Source organism: Silene latifolia, chromosome 11, assembly GCF_048544455.1.
Source record: "Silene latifolia isolate original U9 population chromosome 11, ASM4854445v1, whole genome shotgun sequence".
NCBI classification, from domain to species: Eukaryota; Viridiplantae; Streptophyta; class Magnoliopsida; order Caryophyllales; family Caryophyllaceae; genus Silene; species Silene latifolia.
The window spans coordinates 77,162,345-77,181,190 of NC_133536.1; the positions used below are offsets into that span (position 1 = coordinate 77,162,345).

An 18,846-nucleotide genomic window follows, 5' to 3' on the forward strand; every position below is an offset into this window, starting at 1 on the left:
TAAACCAACTCGAGTCTCATTAGACCATGCATATAGTTGAATAGGAAGGATTAAGTCGACTTGTAGGTGTTGTACAATCTAATCGATTCGGCTCCGGGATCCAAACCTTCTTAGGGATTGTAAGCTTATACACCAACTCGATCCCATCACAACAATAAGTGCTTGCATCTAGTAGAGAACATGTTTGTATGATCAACTCCCATGAATCCCCTATGAACCCATGACACCCTAGTGCTTTTAATCAATTGTTTACATCTCCTTTTAATCATCTTGCTTGTTTTCATTACTTTACTTTTATATTGTTGATTAGTTTAGTTGATCTCCTATCTCAACCCAAATTGTGACACCCTAAGACACAACCATTTGCAATTGAAAATCCTACATCAATACCCGCCCCTTGGGATCCGACCTTTACTTACCTCTTTGCTAAGAGTAGTTTGTGAAGTTATAAATATTGTTTTGGTTGGTAGCTTTTGACGACGAGTATAACCGGACAAGCTGACCCTTTATTTGTTTTCAAAATTGCGGTGATCCATTAGGGAATGGTGAGCAGGGTGTGTAGCAGGTTTGGATGGTTGAGCTTACTTTCGGGATGGATGGAACGCCACTGAGTCTAGCACACGCCTTTAGCTTCCGCTGTTCTTTTAGCAGACTTTACACTTTGATAGTTTGAGTTGTATTTTTATACTTCATTTGGAGTTTTGGAATTTTTGTAACTCGGTTCATTACATTTCTTTTTCATTATGGTAACTATGGTAACTATGATGCTTACTACCTCGGGCAACCGAGATGGTAACACTCCTATTTGCTAAGGTAGGCCTTGGTAGGGTACCTTGGTGGATAGGAGTGTTACAATCTACTTTTTATTTGTTTGACTAAACTTAAGGTCGACAACAAACTAAGTAGAAACTCACGCCATCTTTGCGAACGACCCCGATTACTACTACTTTTAATTGGGTTATTTACAAATTGTTTTTGACTCGGGCATGACGACTAAACTGGATGTCAATGTTATAGTTTAAACGAGGAATAAAATGTCAAAAGAGATTGATTAAAAGATGGGTTTGGGTGGAAAATGAGAATTAGTTTAGGTCAAGGTCAAATTTGACATTCACTTATTTAAATTTAATGTCAAATACATTAACAAACTAAAATCATACGTTATTTATAACCATAAAATATATATTTTATTAAATTTAAATAGCGTATCTCGTGTCCTAAATTTCACGGGATGTCGTATCCCGTGTCCGTGTCCGTTTTGGCGTTACCTAACTTACAAATGGACATATTTTTGTTTAATACACCGTAAATTTTTTTTAAGGTTATGATCTTTGATGGACATGATTTAATCAATCATGGACACGAAAGATTATGAAAAACCAACTACGTTTTTTATATGTCATTTTTACTTTTCGAGAGACTATCGTCTCTCTTCAATATCTCTTAAAATATAAGAAAAATATTATGAAATATGTACTCATACGAAAACTCTTTTTATAAGTAATCTAATGGTGTAATTTTTATAATTTTTGCATTATAATATTTTTGTAAAAATTAAAGTTAAAGTGTCACTTTGAAAATAAAAATGTCATCTATACAAAAACCGGATTGGAGAGAGTATAAATATACCAATCTTAAATTTAAAACGGGTTAAATAAGATACATGATATATAAAAAATGATATCTAGATAATAACAAAAGGCTTATTTAACCGTTTTGTAATAATCCACTGAACCGAATACGTTATTCTTATGAGGTACGAAGAGGTCCACTGATAGGCTTAAAATCTGACTAGTGCTTAAAGGGATTGAAAATACTCATATCAACAAAGTGCACTTTCTTTTATGATTATCCATGCATTAGGATGGATGATCTTTTGGGAAGATTTCTGGGATACGCATGAGTGATGACAAAATGTACTGGAAATGATCTGTATTGATATGTGAGTCATGTACACAGTCTGACAAGCTACCTTGAGTGACCACTCCTGACCCGAGATTTAGGCCGGGGCATTACAGACTTACCGTTTTTAACTTTTTAAGTTTGAAAAGTTTTTGATGTATCTTAAAATGAAAGAAAGAGATAGCGCGTAAGAAGCAGTGGTAAAATTGACGAAATCCACATCCAAAAATGTGAGCACCGTAGTACACGTCACTCGACACCACCACCATTTAACTCTCCATCACTTTGTCTCTCTTGAAAGCCGCCAACTTCAACGCTCTTTCATTTCTCTCTCTTATATTTCTTTCTTTGTTTTTTTCCACTCCCTACTATTTTATTCCAACTACAATTACCCCAACTTTTCAAATTCAACTTAAACCCCTTTACCCCTCTTTCTTTCTCCACAGATTTTGGTGGAAATTTACTCATCACTAAAATGGTCAAAACCCAAACTTGTATTAACAAAATAACAAAAAAAAAAAAAATGACATGATTTTCTCTAATAAAACTTGTCGTCCAAGCTAACAATTCATCTCATCTCATCTTACCTTCAAATTTCTTCATGTTAATGAACCGCTGAAACTAAACCAATCTTGTTTTTTTTTTCTGCAAGAAAAATAAAAAAGGAAAAAGTAATATTGGGCATGATGTTGATAATGTCTGGTGGTGGTGTATGCTGAATTTTTCAAAATTTAATCTTTATTTGGTTGGTTATTCTTCTTTCTTTACAGCTTTCTTGTCTACCATTACAGCTCTACTAATTATTTATAATAATTATTGGTGTAGGATCGTCTTACAGTGTGAAACCGTCTTTTATATTTTAAGTCTATAATGTATAACTTGATCTGGGGTTGTCCCGCTTTATTTTGTAGTGAGAAATGGGCATGATCTTGTAATTAGTGTAAAATGAGTGGATTGGGAGAGGGTTTCACTTTCACTTTAAAAAAAAAAAGGCTCTTGTATTGTTGAAATTAATTTTGCAGCTTTTGTTTAAATCTTCTGATTTTAATTCCTCCCTTTTTTTATGGAAGCAAGAATTTCAGCAACTAAATTTCCATTTTAACAATCAGAAATAGCTTAATTAATTGTGGGGTTTTGATTGCTGCTTAATTTGTGTGGAAAATTATTTTCTGAGTTTAATTTATGGTTGGTATTTACTTCTCTTCCTTTCTCTATCCCACAAGTCAATCATGAGGGAATTTTAACAACTTGCATTGTGTTTTATTGACAGGGGTGAGTTTGCGTACATCCGAGGGCAGCCGACTAAGTTCATATATACGATGTCCTAGAGAAAACCTTGTGCACTTGGTGGTCTATATCTAACAACTGACATCAGGTACGATTGCCCCGAAATTTTATGCTAATTTAGTTACTCTCTCCACACATTCATTTTCACCCCATTTCTCTAATATATCAGACAAGTATTTTATTGAAATGGGTGAAAATGAGAGTGTGGGGGGAGTACTAATTACTGACGGTCATTTGTTTACCTTTTCTATTTTGATGTCTAAGTAACTGTTTACCTTTCTATTTTTGGAATATTTTTGATGAACAATTTGATTCTCCCCCACTCAATATGGTCGATTTGTCATCAATTAATTGGTTATCTCTTCTTTCCTGAGTCTTTGTGCCAAAACCAAAGGTAAACAAATGATCGGGAATGAAGGGAGTATCTTGTAATGAGTGGTTACAACAAAATTAAATGAAGCTACTCAATCATATTTGGCGTTTCCTTGGTTTTAGAACTACTATCTGTTATCTAAAATACCACTTTTGTGTAGTTAGTAGCTTGTTTAAAAATGGTAAAGATCTTGGTTAGAATTGCATTTGTTAGATTTTTGGAGTTATCAGACATGTTAACAGTTATAGCATCATAATGGACCCCCCACAACTTAATGCATTTAGGCAAATTATCACTGAACTCTAGGACATTATTATTGGCAAAAGTTAAAGGAAGAAATTCTATCTTTTTCTTTTCTTCTTTTTTTTTTTGGACTTATTTCAACTGTAAACTACTCTTCTCTCTGAAAAATTATAGAAGTAGCTGCTCAAGTGCTCTATTTTTACTACTTCCCCACACTCCTCCTTTATCTGTAGAAGACAAGGAAGTAATGTTTTAATTCCGTTTGGAACCAAAGATTTATTACTCCTCGGTTTTGGATTATGATGGAATAAAGCAAAGTGGCTCAATAAACTGATTGTGCTTTTTTTTTTTATTGTGAAATTTTAGTCATTCAAATGCAATTCTCGATGCAATTTTCATTTTTGGGTCATCAAGAAACTGTTAGTTAGTGTACGTCTAACATTGCGTAATTTTGAACCCGCTTATGCTGTAATATGTGACAGGTCTTGAGGTGTTGTTTTTATTGTTCGTTGTTGTTGGTGTATGTTGTGAACCATTAGATGTGGTCCAAGTTCGTGCACCTTTCTTTTTCAAAGACTGTGTAGGTGCTTAAATGCATCTACCCTCTATTTTTGGTTCTACCAACTTCATTACTACTTACTAGTATTTCCTGATCCTGCTGCTTTAACTGTAGACTACAAGATTGTACCATAGTAATCCTTCTTTTCTTTTGTTCTAGGGTGTTAAGAAAACTGAGGAGAAAAAATGAAATTCCTACTGCAGTTTTGAAAAACTATTCTAATCATTTAATTTCGGATCATTTTCATTGGTGCCACCGCAGCTGGGAAAGCAATGAACAACAAACAGCACAGAAAAGTTCGATACGTAAAATGTCCAAAATGTGCACGTATACTTCCAGAACCAGAGCAAGTTCCTTTGTACACCTGCGGTGGATGTGATACCATCCTTCAAGGTAATAATTTGACCACAGAATTTATGGAAAATCTCGATATGGATGTAACTGTGTGTGGAGCTCTTTGGAATGCTTTTCGATTGTGCAGGCTTAATGTCATGATCCAGTCATCACTTATTGCTTACAAATTACAATGCGTAGTTTAAAAAAGCCTAGGCAAAACCTTGATGAGGCACCAGCAAAAACAGCCATCTAGGTGCCTTGTCTTGACTAGGCTCACGTATTGATGTGTTCTATTATGCAATTGGCATATCATTTTCTTCAAAAGATTTTTATGACAGGCGATCTATTAATTTTTTTTTTATTATTATTATGAAAAAACCGAAGAGCAAACTAGTTCCGACAATAGTACAACCTAGGCCAAGGACCAAAGAAACAGAATTACCCAAAAGGGTCTCAACTAAGGTAACTCAAACTATGAGACTATCAAACCTATCCTGGTTGGTTGAATCGCATTTCTTGGGAAAGTTAACTAACACGCGGTACGACTTCTTCCTTTATTCCACTAATAGTTCCGGCAACATGCTCCATTTGCTTATGCATCATTTCTTGCTCTTTAATTATGTCCTTTCCTCTGCCCTGTTATCCCTTTTACTTATTTAGAAGTTGGCCATTTTCAAAATCCAAAAAGTAGGTTTTGCCTTTTTTTTGCACACAAATTATTTATAAAATATAAATTTGTTTGCAAAAACAGTGTGCATGAGGTGCACGCCTTCGCCTCATCTTCTGTAGCCCTTGTCGCCTTGGTGCGCCTCACTCCTCTTAAAAACAAAGATTTAGTGTACTGTCTTCCTCCATGTGGGACAACTACTCTCAGTTGAACTGTACTAGCCTTCTCAAAAAGTAAAATTAAAGGAAAATGAACTTAGAACACCCCTCCTCCTTTCCTGGAGCTATGCCTTATACAGTAATGCATGTCCATTGCAGCTAAATACTATAGACAACAGAGGGAAGCTTCAGTGCCGACATTGCCTGCAGAAGATGTTCAGAGTAATGGTAATGTCCATGCTTCTGAGGTTCTACAATCTTCTGGCGACCAGTCACCAATTTCCAATAAAGATAGTAATGAGAATGCTGTTGATGTTGGAGACAAAATATGTGCTCATCCCACTTCCTTGACTGAAGAGTCTACTGGCCTTGATAATAAAGAAGCTAATTCTATTGTTGGGGACAAAGAAGCAGAGAAACGTCCTATTGAGATTGAAACTAGAGAAGACGGGTCTGGTCAAGATCTATATGGTGGTGATATTGTGGTCGAGAGCCAAGATGATGAACAGATTCGAAATGTGGACTATGCCTATGAAATTTCAACCAGGAGAGAATTTGAAGTCGTCAAGGACAAAAAAATTCAGCAACATGCTACAGTAAATGAAGCCACATATGACGACAGTGATAAAGGAGAACAGCGTGAAGACATTGCCTTAGACAAGCAAGAAGAAGTTGGAAATAGGAAGTTTGCAAAAGAATTTGAACCCGTAATGCAATTGGGGACTGCTAATGTAGCAGAAGGTTATAAAGTTTCAGGAAATGAGATGAAGTGCCTTGCTGAAGACAAGCTAGTAGGAGTGGCTAAATTAGGCAAGGAAGAAAAAAGTAGAACGGAGCCAAAAAGCTTTATAGAGCGTATACGAGGGAAATTGGCGGGTATAACGTTAACTGAAGTTGTAGATGGAAATGAGAACCCATTATTACCAGGAGGTGAAGCCAGTTTCGGAGCCTATGCAAGTAATAGCACCTCTGAAATTCCCCAAAACACTGATTGTGGGCGAAGTTTGTTAGAAAATGTCAACGGAACCTCGAGGCAAAAGACTGAGAACTTTGATGAGTGTATTGTTGACCACGTTGACAAGGCGGGAACTTCCGCCACACTTAACACTCACAATGATAATTTACTTGAAGGGGTCCCGCGATCTCCAACCAAAAGATCTTCTGCATATGGTGAGAGTGTTTCTTCATCTGATGGAAATGATCATCAAGTTCTTGGACAACTGGACCAAATCAACCGTGAAATTTGTACAGAGAGAAAAAATGAAGCAAAAGAAGACGAGAGGGATAACGGAGAAGAATGTGAAGACAGTGGTTTAGACAAGCAAAAAGAAGTTGGACATGCGAACTCTGCAACAGTAGCATCTATGGCAGTCCAGTATCAACCCAATGAGCTCCCAGAGCAATTCGGGCCTGTTAATGTAGAAGGTAGTAGAGGGAATGAGATCAACTGCCTTGCTGAAGATGTGCCAGTCGGAGTAGCGAAATTAGGCAAGGAAGAAAAAAGTGGAAAGGAACAAAAAGGCTTTATAGAGTGTATACGCGAAAAATTGGCGAGTGTAACAAGTTCAGATGAGGTTCCAGTGTCAACTGAAGTTCAGAATGAGAATGAGCACGCGGGAGTTGAAGCCAGTTTAGGAGCTGCTAGTGAAAGAATTGCCTCTGATGTTCCACAACAGCCTGATTGTGAGATAAATTTAACAGATAATGTTGAGGAAACCTGGAGGCAGAATATCGAGAACTTGGACGATTTTGATTTAAGCGAGTCTGAGCAGAACAGGCCCGCCAATAATGCAGAAACATCAGAAACTTTTGACAGACACGAGAAAGTTGTCAGTTTACTAGGAGGGGTCCGACGATCTCCAACCAAAAGATCTCCGGCATATGATGGCAGTGTGTCTTCCTGTGATGGAAATGATGATAAAGTTCATAGACAATCAGAACGTCTCAATGAGGGAACTTTCTCAGGTGCCGAAGAAAATTCTGAATGGATCGGTGTACCGTTGGTTAGAACCAATTATGTGAATGTGAGAAGCCAAGCTCGGCCTAAAAGTTCTTCATACCAGCTGTCAGATGAGAAGCTGACTAGGCAGCTCAGAGATGGCGTCTTGCCACCTAGGATTCCCTTCCACAGGATAAGCTCCGAGATGGCCTTTGAAACTGGAAGCTCCTCAAGCTATCTACATGATGAACCTCCAAGTCATTGGACACGAAGGGAACCATACAGTCAGATGGGCTATATGGAGGGAAGAAGATTTACTGAAGCTTCCTGGAGGGAAAATGAATATTTTCCTATGTACTACAATGATGAAATATCAGGAGACTATCACAGACATAGTAGTGACAGCAGAAGGCGATCGGAGAGCTTGTTTCTAAGCGGTAATCTCCCACGAACGCAATACTCGGGAGACGTGTACAATAGAAAGCATCAAATACAAGATCCCTATATACATCGCCTCCCGGATGCTCGACGTTGGTCTACACAATTGCCATCAGGCCCTCCAGGTTATTACCGCCATCGGGGGCCTACGACATACATGGATCCTCCCGGAGAAGTTAAGTGGGACCCGTATGACCCATACCCGATAAACCCATATGGTTGGGCCCATGATACCATCTATCACTCAGATGATCAAAGGCACAAAGAGAGGATGACAAAGAGGTTGCATGTAAGGGAGAAGTGCCAGGCTGTGAAACGATGTTTAAGACCGTTGGCAGGTGGGGCCCCTTTCATCACTTGCCATTTCTGCTTCACAGTTCTACAGCTTCCTGAAGAGTTTCTCCTTCCCAAGGGGAAAAAAATCCACAAGGTGAAGTGTGGGACATGCTCAAACATTCTCGAATTCTCACTAGAAAACGATTCTTGTTTGGCCCCACGTCTGCCTTACGCCAGTGAAGCTGATCCCATCAGAGACTTAAAGTCTGATTCACCATCTCGTGCAAGCCACTCTAATAAAAGCATTCTAGGTCCCTCGGAAGCTCTAGGTAGAGAAAAGAGCAATTCAAGGACCGACGAGAGGCAGGCGCAGGTCACCTGGGAACTACCCGCTCGAAGCAAGTCACCACTTCACCGGCTCATGGGCTACTCTTCACCTCGGGATTTGTTTGCAGATGACAAAGAGTAAAAGAAGTTTAAGGTGACAGTAATTATTAAGATGTTGAGATTCAGAAGTCCTAGTATTATTCGCTAACCAGTTTTTACATTCTAAATCTCGTGATTTTCATCTCATTTGTTCTACTTCTATCATTCTTTGTAATGTGTATAGTAAAATCTTGGGACTGATTGGTTGTATACTTGTATCTGTAATATAATATCACAGGAGTTTGGTTTCATCAACTCATCTCCCCACCGAGATCGGGTGAACTTATGTTGTCATTTTCAGCCTTGATCTCAGATTTGGTCATCAGTGCCGAAAAATATGATTAACGGAATTTGTATTTAGCAGAATTTGAAAAGAAAATTTAATGTGATTTATATGACAGCAAAATTAGTAGAATTTGGTACTTTGTCAGAGACTTACAGGCAACTTTTAAATGAATTTACAACACTGCGAATATGCATTCTACATTTTTACCAATATTAAAACTATTTTTCCATGTTCTATAGATTTACAGAACTATTTTCTCCCACTCAATAACATTACAACATTTTATCATCCGAGAATATTAGCTTGCAAACCAAACCCTGTGATATTCAAACGTCTAGCAATATGAGACACTTCCTATTAGTATTTACTCCTGCTAGAGTTGGTTCTTTGATTTGAAACAATGGTGATTCGTTGGTCTTGTAACATGTTCATATTCGGAGCCAGCAAACGAGCGTATCGGTCAAAGTACAGAAGCTGCTTCAACAAAAGAGCAAACTCGCGAGGAAATTTTAATCCATATGACTCGCTCACCCGCACCTGAAGAACAACAAATCATGAATGATGGTTAGTTAGCGAACCATTTTTTTTTTACTTTTTTCCTTTCTAATGAAGTAAATAAAGCAAAATAACTCTCAACTAGGTTGTGCTACTTTTTTATTTTTTATTGTGAAGTATCATTAATCCACCGCAATTCTTTGCACACTTTTAATTATAGGTTATTCCATTACAATATGTGCAGTTAATATAAGGGTAAAATTGCAATTAAGCAATCTTTCGAAGCAGACCTGACATTTCCAATTACATATATACTATTGATTTTGTAACCCGAACATAATTTCAAAGCTTACTAAAGATAATATGTGAAACACAAATAGAAGTTCAGAATGGCTGGCATCTAATCGTTATGAAGTCCATAAGGAATACGTTGCTCGCTGATTACCGCAAGCAGATTTATTTCAAACTTGAGGTAATCAATCACTGGTCAAGTTGCCATTGATACCAAGTAGCGACCTAGGTTAGTAGTTTATATAAATACAATCATAGTACATCAATGCCTAATCACCTAGAATTTGTCTTCCAAAACAAAATCAAAAGGAACTTACTAAATCGAGAAAGAGTGCATTCATCTGCCTTTCATCAACAAGCACATTAGCAGCAACAGCTGTTGAATTTGTACTAGGTCCCCTTGCTGTTGCAACAACAATCTCAGTATCTAAATCCTGCACAATACAAATGGATAGAGAGTTTACAAACAACCAAATATGGACGTTTTCTTTGCAGACATTACAGTGCATAAGTTGCCAGTGGAATGGCTTTTGGAAGACATAGAACTCTTCTCAGCCAAAGTGGTGAGATAACGTGACGTTAGATAAAGTTCATAAGTTGACTGGAATATTCTTCATAAGAGAACAAGGAACTCTTCTGAACAATATCGGTTTTGTCCTAGAGTGGAAACGAGAGTCATAAGAGAACAAGGAACTCTTCTGAACAATATCGGTTTTGTACTAGAGTGGAAACGAGAGTATGGAATAGTATGCAGGATTTGAAAACATTGTATCAAAACGCAGCGACATTAGACCATAGTCACGCCAGTAGCATGTATACAGCAAGCAACATCAACATCAAAAGCTGAGATGATTATCCAGAATATACTCCCTTCATCAGAATATACTATAAGTTGTACCAATTGTTTTTTAAAACAATTGGTACAACTTATATTTAAATATAATATGAAAATGATTAGTGTATCCATTTTCACAAAATATTATTCTTGTCTCATTAATTTAGAGGAATTCATGTTCAAAGTTGAAAATGTTTCCCCATCCCTCTCTCTCCTTTTTTTTTGCTCCGACCACCCAAGTCAAATGGGAACAATAAAAATGGGATAGAACACTTAGGTTACACCAACTCTCTCTCACAAGGTGGATGCGACACGCCACACACGCACTCTCTTGCGCGCGCGCACACATATATATTTGGTCTAGAGTGAAGTGTCAAGGTGGTCACTTAACTTCACGGCATCACGCCTCAAGTGATCAACGTGTCAAAGTGCTACAGAGCGTCTGACACGGAGGATTGGCATTGGGATTTCTCAACTTCATGCTAAACAACATTTTCTGGCAAAACCATTATATATATTTCCCCGATACTTAAAAGACTCTACCCCCGCGGTACACGGTCGGACTTACGCCCTCATACATATAACTATAACCAAAAAATTAATGTATGGATATGAATTAAGCAATCACTTAATACATTTATAATTTAACCAAAAAGAAAAAGACAGGACACCGCAATGTAACTAGCTGTTTGGACAAGCATATTGTATGTACCTGTATCGACGAAAATATCTTCTCTAGATCTCTAGCGAAGGCGGTGACATCTACATTCTTGCTTGTTGCACCCATTTCAATTAAGGACGATGCCATTGGTTCATATTCTTGTGTTGCTAAAGATTGTAGAAATACTTCCATGGCAGCCCATGTCTTAGGAGATATACGTCCAACAATTCCTGAAAGTGGATAGGTGTAAAGCCCTGAAAAACTTCTTATAACACTACTGAAGTGAGGATCTCTATTTTCATTTAGCAGTTTACATATCCACTATAATAAAATAGTACCGACTTAAGAGCTTAAGAAAGATAGGCAGGCTAGGCATATGATCCTTCCACCCCGTGGAACAAACAAAGGAATGAAAAGTACGGGTAGACACTGAAGACAAGCAAAGATTCTTCCTCAGATCGTATTTCCACTTGAAGCCCTGGTGGCAGTCAATCGTAAATTTACCGTCCCATAACGACTTTAGTCAATCGATGTGAAATTTCACCATTAATTTCTCCAAATATGTAGAGATACAAAGTAAAATTTGTCATGGTTGATTTATCAAAATAACTATATTCATATTGTGAGTCAATTGGCCAGGTTTGACGAGTTCTGAAATATGCGTTTTTTGGACAAGGCATGACTAAGACCCCGGCCATGTATCCAAACTTATACCAACCCAATTCCCTAATGAGTCAAAATTAACAGCAAGGGCTGAAACTATTAGAAAATAACCGAGATAAGCCAAAAAATATGCATACCAAAATCAAGATATCCAATCCGACCATCGCGTAATAGCCAAAGATTACCAGCATGCACATCTGCATGAAATGATTCACATGCAAGCAAACTGCCGAACCTGCAACACGTTCTCCACAAAAGGAGAAAGGCCATAAGGTCAGACCTAAAATGTCAAAACTTTGGTCATGTATAAATTTGCTGAGATCTTTACCAGACATTAAGTGCGGTAATGAGACTTGTCTCTGGACTCGGAACAAGGGACTTTATAGAGTCTAGGTCAGTAAGAGGCACTCCATAAAGCCTTTCCATTGTCAGAACTCGCTTGGTACTGCAGTGGTAATACACTTTTGGAGCCGTAGCCTGCCTATTGAGTCCCATAGAATCCAAATACTTTCTAAAGGCCTCAATATTTGCAGCCTCCTTAGTAAAGTCGACTTCTTCAAGCATTGATTCTCGAATGTCTTTAACAATACCAACCTAGAGATAACAAAGAATTCACAAACCTCCGTATAGTCAGTACGAACTACTTCAAGGAATTTTTTTTCCTAAAGCTTTTTGGACAAAAGAGGGAGAGGGATTAAGGGTTGGAGGGTAAGTGAATGAAGAAAGAGAGAACGAAAACACAGAGAAGGCAAAGCTTAAATTCATATTTGCCACGCAATCGCCAACAAGTTTTAGACAGAAGGCATATCACTACATATAAGATTTAATCACGACATAGTCCAATGCCTTGCAGATTACAACTTCAGTAAAATTGAGCTAGCATATCAGGACTTTGCACTTAGAAGTCATAAAGAGCGAAGATTATAAGAGCCATATCATAACACACGAAGTCAGACAAGAAGCTGGGATACATTGCATACTGGAATAAATCATAGTATACGCTTTTCAAAGTTTAATCATCAAACATTAGCTTCATCTCAAGCAATAAGAATTTCACTCATCAGAGAGGGAACAAAGTACAATGCTGCTGGGAAAGCAGAAGCGAGAGGGACCACCCTACCATATTACTAGCTGCCATGTGCTCGTTCAACAATGGTAGCTATGTTCCACCATTTTTCTTAAATTTATACCACCAGAAAATAGCAAGAAAGGAGGTTCAAATCGGCTCACAATGATGCAACCTTTTAGAACCACAGAAACCTGCTAATTTCGTAATCACTAATTCTAGAAAACGATGGAATTAAATCTGGAAAGTGATTATGGGGATAAGAACCCGTTCTGACATGCAATAAAAATTACTTCCAACTTTTTAAAGTTGTTCCTCAATAGGATGCCATCAAATTAATATAAAGAACCTTGACACTTGACCTGGTTCTCATAGCATTCTGATAATTATCATATCCCATATAAATAGGACAACAAATGGCAAGTAATTGGACCTCTAACCAGTTGGCACACCAAAATGGCAACTGTCATATTCTTAGTAACAACAAATAACAAGATAGCCTTACTTCCAAAATAATTTGGGGTCATTGGATCAACTATCATTATCCGACACAAGGACATAAAGATCCACTACTCAAATAACACAATCCACATATTCTTATTAACTAATGATAGACTTGGTTTCAAGTGTCTGTCCTTGCCCGAGGGTGGACAATGTGACATTTATTCATTGATCATGTTTCCATCTTGAATTAAGTGTCCATGAGTTGTGCCGTGTTATTAAGTCTCATCTCAGTCATGCGAAACATCGGATATATGGTGACTCAAAGTTACACAAAATTTTCCAGAGAGTAGATAATCGGCAATCCTTTCCACATATTGTTATGATATTAGTAAAAGGACGTATGGAGAAACTTTTAATATATAATGTTATTGTATACTCCCTCTTTCTTACAAGAAAGTTCACACTCTCTTTCAGGCCGTCTCACAATAAGGTTCACATTTTTGCTTAATTATTACTCCCTCTCTTTAATTCCAAACACATCATTTCGCTTTTACACGTTTGCCAATGTACACATTGTAATGTATATCTTGAACTTAAATTATAAAAAAAAATATAAAAGTTTAATATTCTTATTGTACTTGTACAGGCAAATAAAAAAAGATCCCACATGACCATTTTCTCTTATATATTGCTCAGAATTTTGAAGATTCCCTTCATTTATGAATAGTGTCAAAAAATGAAATGGTATGTTTGGTTTTGAATGGAGGAGTATTTGTTCAGTTATTTGTGGTATGAATTTGTGACTCCACATTTTTCTCGGCTTTCATTTTCCTACACCATTTTTTGTTCAATCTTCTTGTGCCATTGAAGGCGTGAACCTTATTTAGAGACAAAGGAAGTATTATTTATATAGTGTGAACCTTAATCTTGTTTTTCTTTCCCTTTGCCTACAACCCACGTGCTTTTATTCACACACACACACACGCGCGCGCGCGCACACTCACACACATTTGATTGTTTACATTTGCTTTGAGATCATATATTTTGTAAAAGACTAAAAGTAAAGCAAGTGCCCGCGGCCATAACCATTTGACACGCACTGTAAATTTGTGATAAATAGGTACAAAAGGATTAGTTTCCTTCTTTTCATTCAAAGAGTGGGGTGCGATGATACAAACCCAAAAAAGAGATTTTTATTTTAGGAATTTATAAATCAACTTACCAATGATGAGCGACTAAATTCAGGATTTAAAAACTCCACGATGCGAGCAGCAACATAGATGAAATTCAGGTCAGCCACTAATATATCTTCAATACCAGGTTTCAAGACTTTTATGACCACATCCTCTTGAGATCCTTTCAATCTTGCTCCATGGACCTGATGCATAATTTCGTGGGTCTGGTAACTTGCGTTTTAGTCAGAATATACCAAACAATAAAGAAGCCGAAGAGTGAAACCTGCGCTATTGAGGCTGATGCAAGGGGCGTGGGGTCGATATACTCGTACACACTATCAATTGGTCTTTTTAACTCTTCGCTCAAGATTGATTTGATATCTTCAAAAGGGATTGGAGGGGCTTGATCGAAACATTTCTGAAACTCTTCAACATACTCAGGAGGGAACAGAGTAGGAGCAGATGCTATGAACTACACATCAAAAACCATATTAAGCATGGATGTGGCATTTATGAAATCAACAGAAGTCAAAATTGCAATAAAATTGAGAACTGAAAGATAGTACAAAATTACTGTAGTCTGAAGATGATAGTGCAGTCTTGCAGTAGTCATAATCAAAATATCCTCGCTATAATTACCTGACCCAATTTTATATAAGTTGCCCCAAGGCGTTCGAACAATTTCCTTAGATAGAAAGGAGAAAGCAATCCCAGCTGCAATTCAGGGGGTACACCAGCCGATGAATTTGCCCACTACAGCATGTGAATAAGCATTAGTTTCCTGGGTAAGTGAAATTAATATCGATAAAACACCACATAATCTGAATGGATGTATAATACATGAAAATATAGCACGTGTTACCTTTGACACGTCTGTTAGCCACTCACCACTCACGCCGGCAAATGCCTGGACCCCTTGCACTAGTCTCAAGGCTCCACGAGGACCTGTGTTTACGGATGTCTGGAGTATATCTTCAACCAGCTTTGGAAGGTTTTGGATACGATCTACAGAGAATTTAAATCAATAAAATCTCCGAGCAACAGAAGCATAAAATTTGATACATGGAAACACTGTAGATGCTAGCATAATGTATAACTTATATTGTCATATTCCCTGTCTAACTATGTACTCCGTACATCACATGTCAAACTCTGAATTGGTTGCTAAACGGAAGTGACAGTACAAGAATTTGAAGACAATTATGGTCCTGTTGTTCCTGCTGGTCAGCATAGCATTAAATGTAATTGCAGAGCCATTAAACGCAGGATGTAAAACTAAGGAACAAAGCTAGATACCTTGGAGACGCGATGTAAAAAGATCTTGTGTCTGAGAATACTGTGCCAAAAGTCTCATGCGACTGGAGTGATAATAGAATTTCCTTGATTGATTGGACAAAAATTTTGTGGTAAACTGCAGCCAAACAGCAGCAAAGGGTTCATTTAGCAGAAGTACTGAAGAGCAATGTTTAACATTTAACACACAGCTTATACTCACTACTCTGCGGAAAGTAGCTTTAGCCATGGGCGGAGCTAGGATTCCGAGTTTGGGGTAGCAAATTTTTTTGATATATAATCGTCCTAAAATTTGGAAACCGCGAATATTATCATAACATATACGTATCTAAATTACGTACTCACGATTAACCACCACCAATTTAACAGATGCTACATAATACTCACTATTAATGTTGATTTTTAGTTTTAAGCTCAAACACGGTGGTTCACCAAATTATTTCTATTTTATTAACTCAAACTGATTTAAGCCTATATTTTCACATTTATTTTATAACTATAAAAGTTAACTATATAAATCTCTAATATTTAAATTTATATGATTATTTTTGGCATTTAGAAAAGAATAAGGAAAGAAACTTGATTAAGAATATAAAACTGATCGACAATTAAAAATGAAGAGGCGATTTCTGTTGTTATGTGTCAGCACACATTTAACGGGTGGAGCACAAACAAAAAAAAGGGACAACTATGGTGGTTGGGGATTCGAACCCTGGTTGCAAGGTAACTTCATTACTACTCCTACCAGTTACCATTGAATCACAAACACTGATGTGTGTATTACTTGCGCTTAATACTATACTAATTGAGTGTTTGGTAAATGACATATTGAAAGAGTAGATTTGAGCTCAATCTACTGTTTTCCAATATGCTGCTCTACCTAGCATATTCACATTAGTAGATTGTGAAATATGAATCCGTCAACAATTTACACATAAATACAACAATCTATTAACCAAAATCTGCTAATTACCAAACACTTCTACTAAATCTGCTAATTTAAATATACTCCCTCCCAGTCACTATAATATTCCCTCTTTCCCGAAACGGATTATTCAACTAATGTTCCCCTTTCTATTTTTAGAAACTTTTACTCTTATTTTATTCATCCCTCTCTCCTATCACCAACCCCACACAACTCTTTTACTCCTATTTTAATACCTTTCCTAAAGTATTGTGCCAAAACCAAAGGGAAAGATTATGATGAATGGGAGGGAGTATTAGTCAAACCCGTTAATCCAATCTGTCATTTATAATCTGCTTAATCAATCTGCTTCTGCTAATATCAATCTGCTGATTACCAAACAGAGCCTAACTATAGTAATATTCCAGTTTTATTTGGGGTTGCAGAAATCTTCCTTCTTCGCTATTTTTTTTGGGGTTTGGGGGTAGCGAGTGCTACCCCATGCTACTTAATAGCTCCGCCCCTGGCTTTAGCGACTTAGGTAATTCGTCAACTGCATGTTTGGCAGGGGGAATCCCCATTGTAAGTGTAACGAAATCCAATGAGTCTATCACACTTAATAAGCACGACAGACATTTGGCAACAACCAACCATGAGTAACCACCACAAAATACCAAGCCTGCTCTATTCCAAATGAATGACAAACACCAGATGTTGAAATTTTGAATGTATATACTATAACAACCACTCCCTCTATCCCGGTCATTTGTTATCCTTTTCCATTTTGGATGTCTCATCAACTGTTGTCTTTTCTATTTTAAGAATGAAGCTCATTTACCCTCAATTTGGTCCACTTGTCATTTAGTAATTGGCCCCTCCTTTTTCCTTGGTCTTTGTGCCAAAACCAAAGGACAACAATTGACGGAGACGGAGGGAGTAATAATCAAAATCAATAAGAACTTAATTAAGATCAACATAACATCGCTAACTAGTTACTACAAGTTCATCCTAATATATCAAAGTTGAAAACCAGTAAAATAAGTCCGTCTACTTTAAGGTAAGACGGCAAATCAAATACTCTCTTTGGCTCGATCATTTTTTTACGATTTCCTTATTTAGGTTTCCTTTGGAGTATGGAAAGCTTGCTTTCTCTCTTTGTGGCAATCAAAAGCGAACATAAATAAATGATCGGGACGGATAGGGTAACGGTTTAGATCAGATTATTTGACCATAGTTTAACAGATTATTTCAATGACAAACTAACAATATATTTGAATCGCCCTAAATAAACCAAAATATAATACCAAAACATTAAATCGATTAATTAATAATAATATAATGAGCATTTAATTACTGAAAATCAAAAGGGTAAAAAGTATGAAGTATGAACCCGAGGATGAGAGAGGAAGATAGGTAAGGTGCCATAAGAAGTGGTGGTTGAAGTCCTCAGCGCCATGTTCGCCATTCTTGTATTTTTTTGCTGATTTAATTAAATTAAATTTAGGGATGAAACTGTGAGTGAAGTTGATAATTTGATGGAGTAATCAGTCACGCGGGAAATGTGGTTTTGTGGTGGTTAATTGGTTTACGATTTTGTTAAGCATCTCTTGCTAATTGGGCTTTTTTTAGTTAGCTAATAAAATTAGATTGATCCTATAAGGTTGAGTCAACTTATCTCATCATTTCGAATGATAGAGGTAAGTTAAAGTCATCTGCTTTCAAACCACCTTGAAAGAGTTTGATATGAATGTCCAATAGAAGCGATAAAGTCGACAACTTTGTTAGTTTCACGAAAGCAATGTTTAATTATCACATCATCAAAGAATTGAAGATCTAATTTTACATCCTTGATAATACTAGAAATTTCCCAAGGAATTTGTCAAGTACTACGGATTGAGTTGATAACACATAAATTATCACCTTCTACAATTAACTTCGAGATTCCTAAGTATTTAGCTGCTAAAATTCCTTCTTAGCGAGAGCTTCAGCAACAAGAATATTATTAGATCCACACTTTTTTGCTCCTAGCAAAACGACTTTACCATTATGATCTCTTATAGAATATCCTAGAACAGCTTTATTACCATCTATTTTTGATCCGTCAAAATTTAGCTTTAAAAACCCATTTT

General features: G+C 37.0%; 2 protein-coding genes across 4 annotated transcripts; one reads left to right on the forward strand and one right to left on the reverse strand.

The window, feature by feature from the left end:
- Window positions 1-2,198: 2,198 nt before the first annotated feature.
- On the forward strand, window positions 2,199-8,859 carry LOC141611743 (uncharacterized). 3 transcript variants are annotated; one of them, XM_074430353.1, is made up of 4 exons: window positions 2,199-2,647; window positions 3,173-3,277; window positions 4,524-4,757; window positions 5,685-8,859. In XM_074430353.1, the coding sequence occupies exons 3-4, from the start codon at window positions 4,637-4,639 to the stop codon at window positions 8,645-8,647; spliced, it is 3,084 nt and encodes a 1,027-aa protein (XP_074286454.1). In that variant the 5' UTR covers window positions 2,199-2,647; window positions 3,173-3,277; window positions 4,524-4,636; the 3' UTR covers window positions 8,648-8,859. The 3 variants fall into 3 exon arrangements, with proteins under 3 accessions (XP_074286454.1, XP_074286455.1, XP_074286456.1); XM_074430354.1 differs by having other exon boundaries at window positions 4,626-4,757; XM_074430355.1 differs by lacking the exon at window positions 2,199-2,647 and adding an exon at window positions 3,014-3,087 and having other exon boundaries at window positions 4,626-4,757.
- A 111-nt stretch (window positions 8,860-8,970) lies between these two features.
- LOC141611744 (putative aarF domain-containing protein kinase At5g05200, chloroplastic) lies at window positions 8,971-18,355 on the reverse strand. Its single transcript, XM_074430356.1, has 11 exons — window positions 18,108-18,355; window positions 15,817-15,931; window positions 15,383-15,525; window positions 15,160-15,273; window positions 14,804-14,992; window positions 14,568-14,723; window positions 12,164-12,429; window positions 11,973-12,070; window positions 11,224-11,402; window positions 9,994-10,110; window positions 8,971-9,427 (listed from the first exon to the last, which is right to left on the reverse strand). The coding sequence occupies exons 1-11, from the start codon at window positions 18,180-18,182 to the stop codon at window positions 9,248-9,250; spliced, it is 1,632 nt and encodes a 543-aa protein (XP_074286457.1). The 5' UTR covers window positions 18,183-18,355; the 3' UTR covers window positions 8,971-9,247.
- Window positions 18,356-18,846: the final 491 nt, after the last annotated feature.

What these genes read in the sequence shown, in the direction of transcription:
- LOC141611743 (XM_074430353.1), top strand. Translation starts at nt 4,637, where the DNA reads ATGAACAACAAACAGCACAGAAAAGTTCGATACGTAAAATGTCCAAAA. An exon ending in ATGTGATACCATCCTTCAAG is followed by an intron (nt 4,758 to 5,684) that starts GTAATAATTTGA and finishes TGTCCATTGCAG; the next exon opens with CTAAATACTATAGACAACAG.
- LOC141611744 (XM_074430356.1), bottom strand. Translation starts at nt 18,182, where the DNA reads ATGGCGAACATGGCGCTGAGGACTTCAACCACCACTTCTTATGGCACC. An exon ending in TTTTACATCGCGTCTCCAAG is followed by an intron (nt 15,526 to 15,816) that starts GTATCTAGCTTT and finishes AATTCTCTGTAG; the next exon opens with ATCGTATCCAAAACCTTCCA. An exon ending in AATTTAGTCGCTCATCATTG is followed by an intron (nt 12,430 to 14,567) that starts GTAAGTTGATTT and finishes TGTTATCTCTAG; the next exon opens with GTTGGTATTGTTAAAGACAT.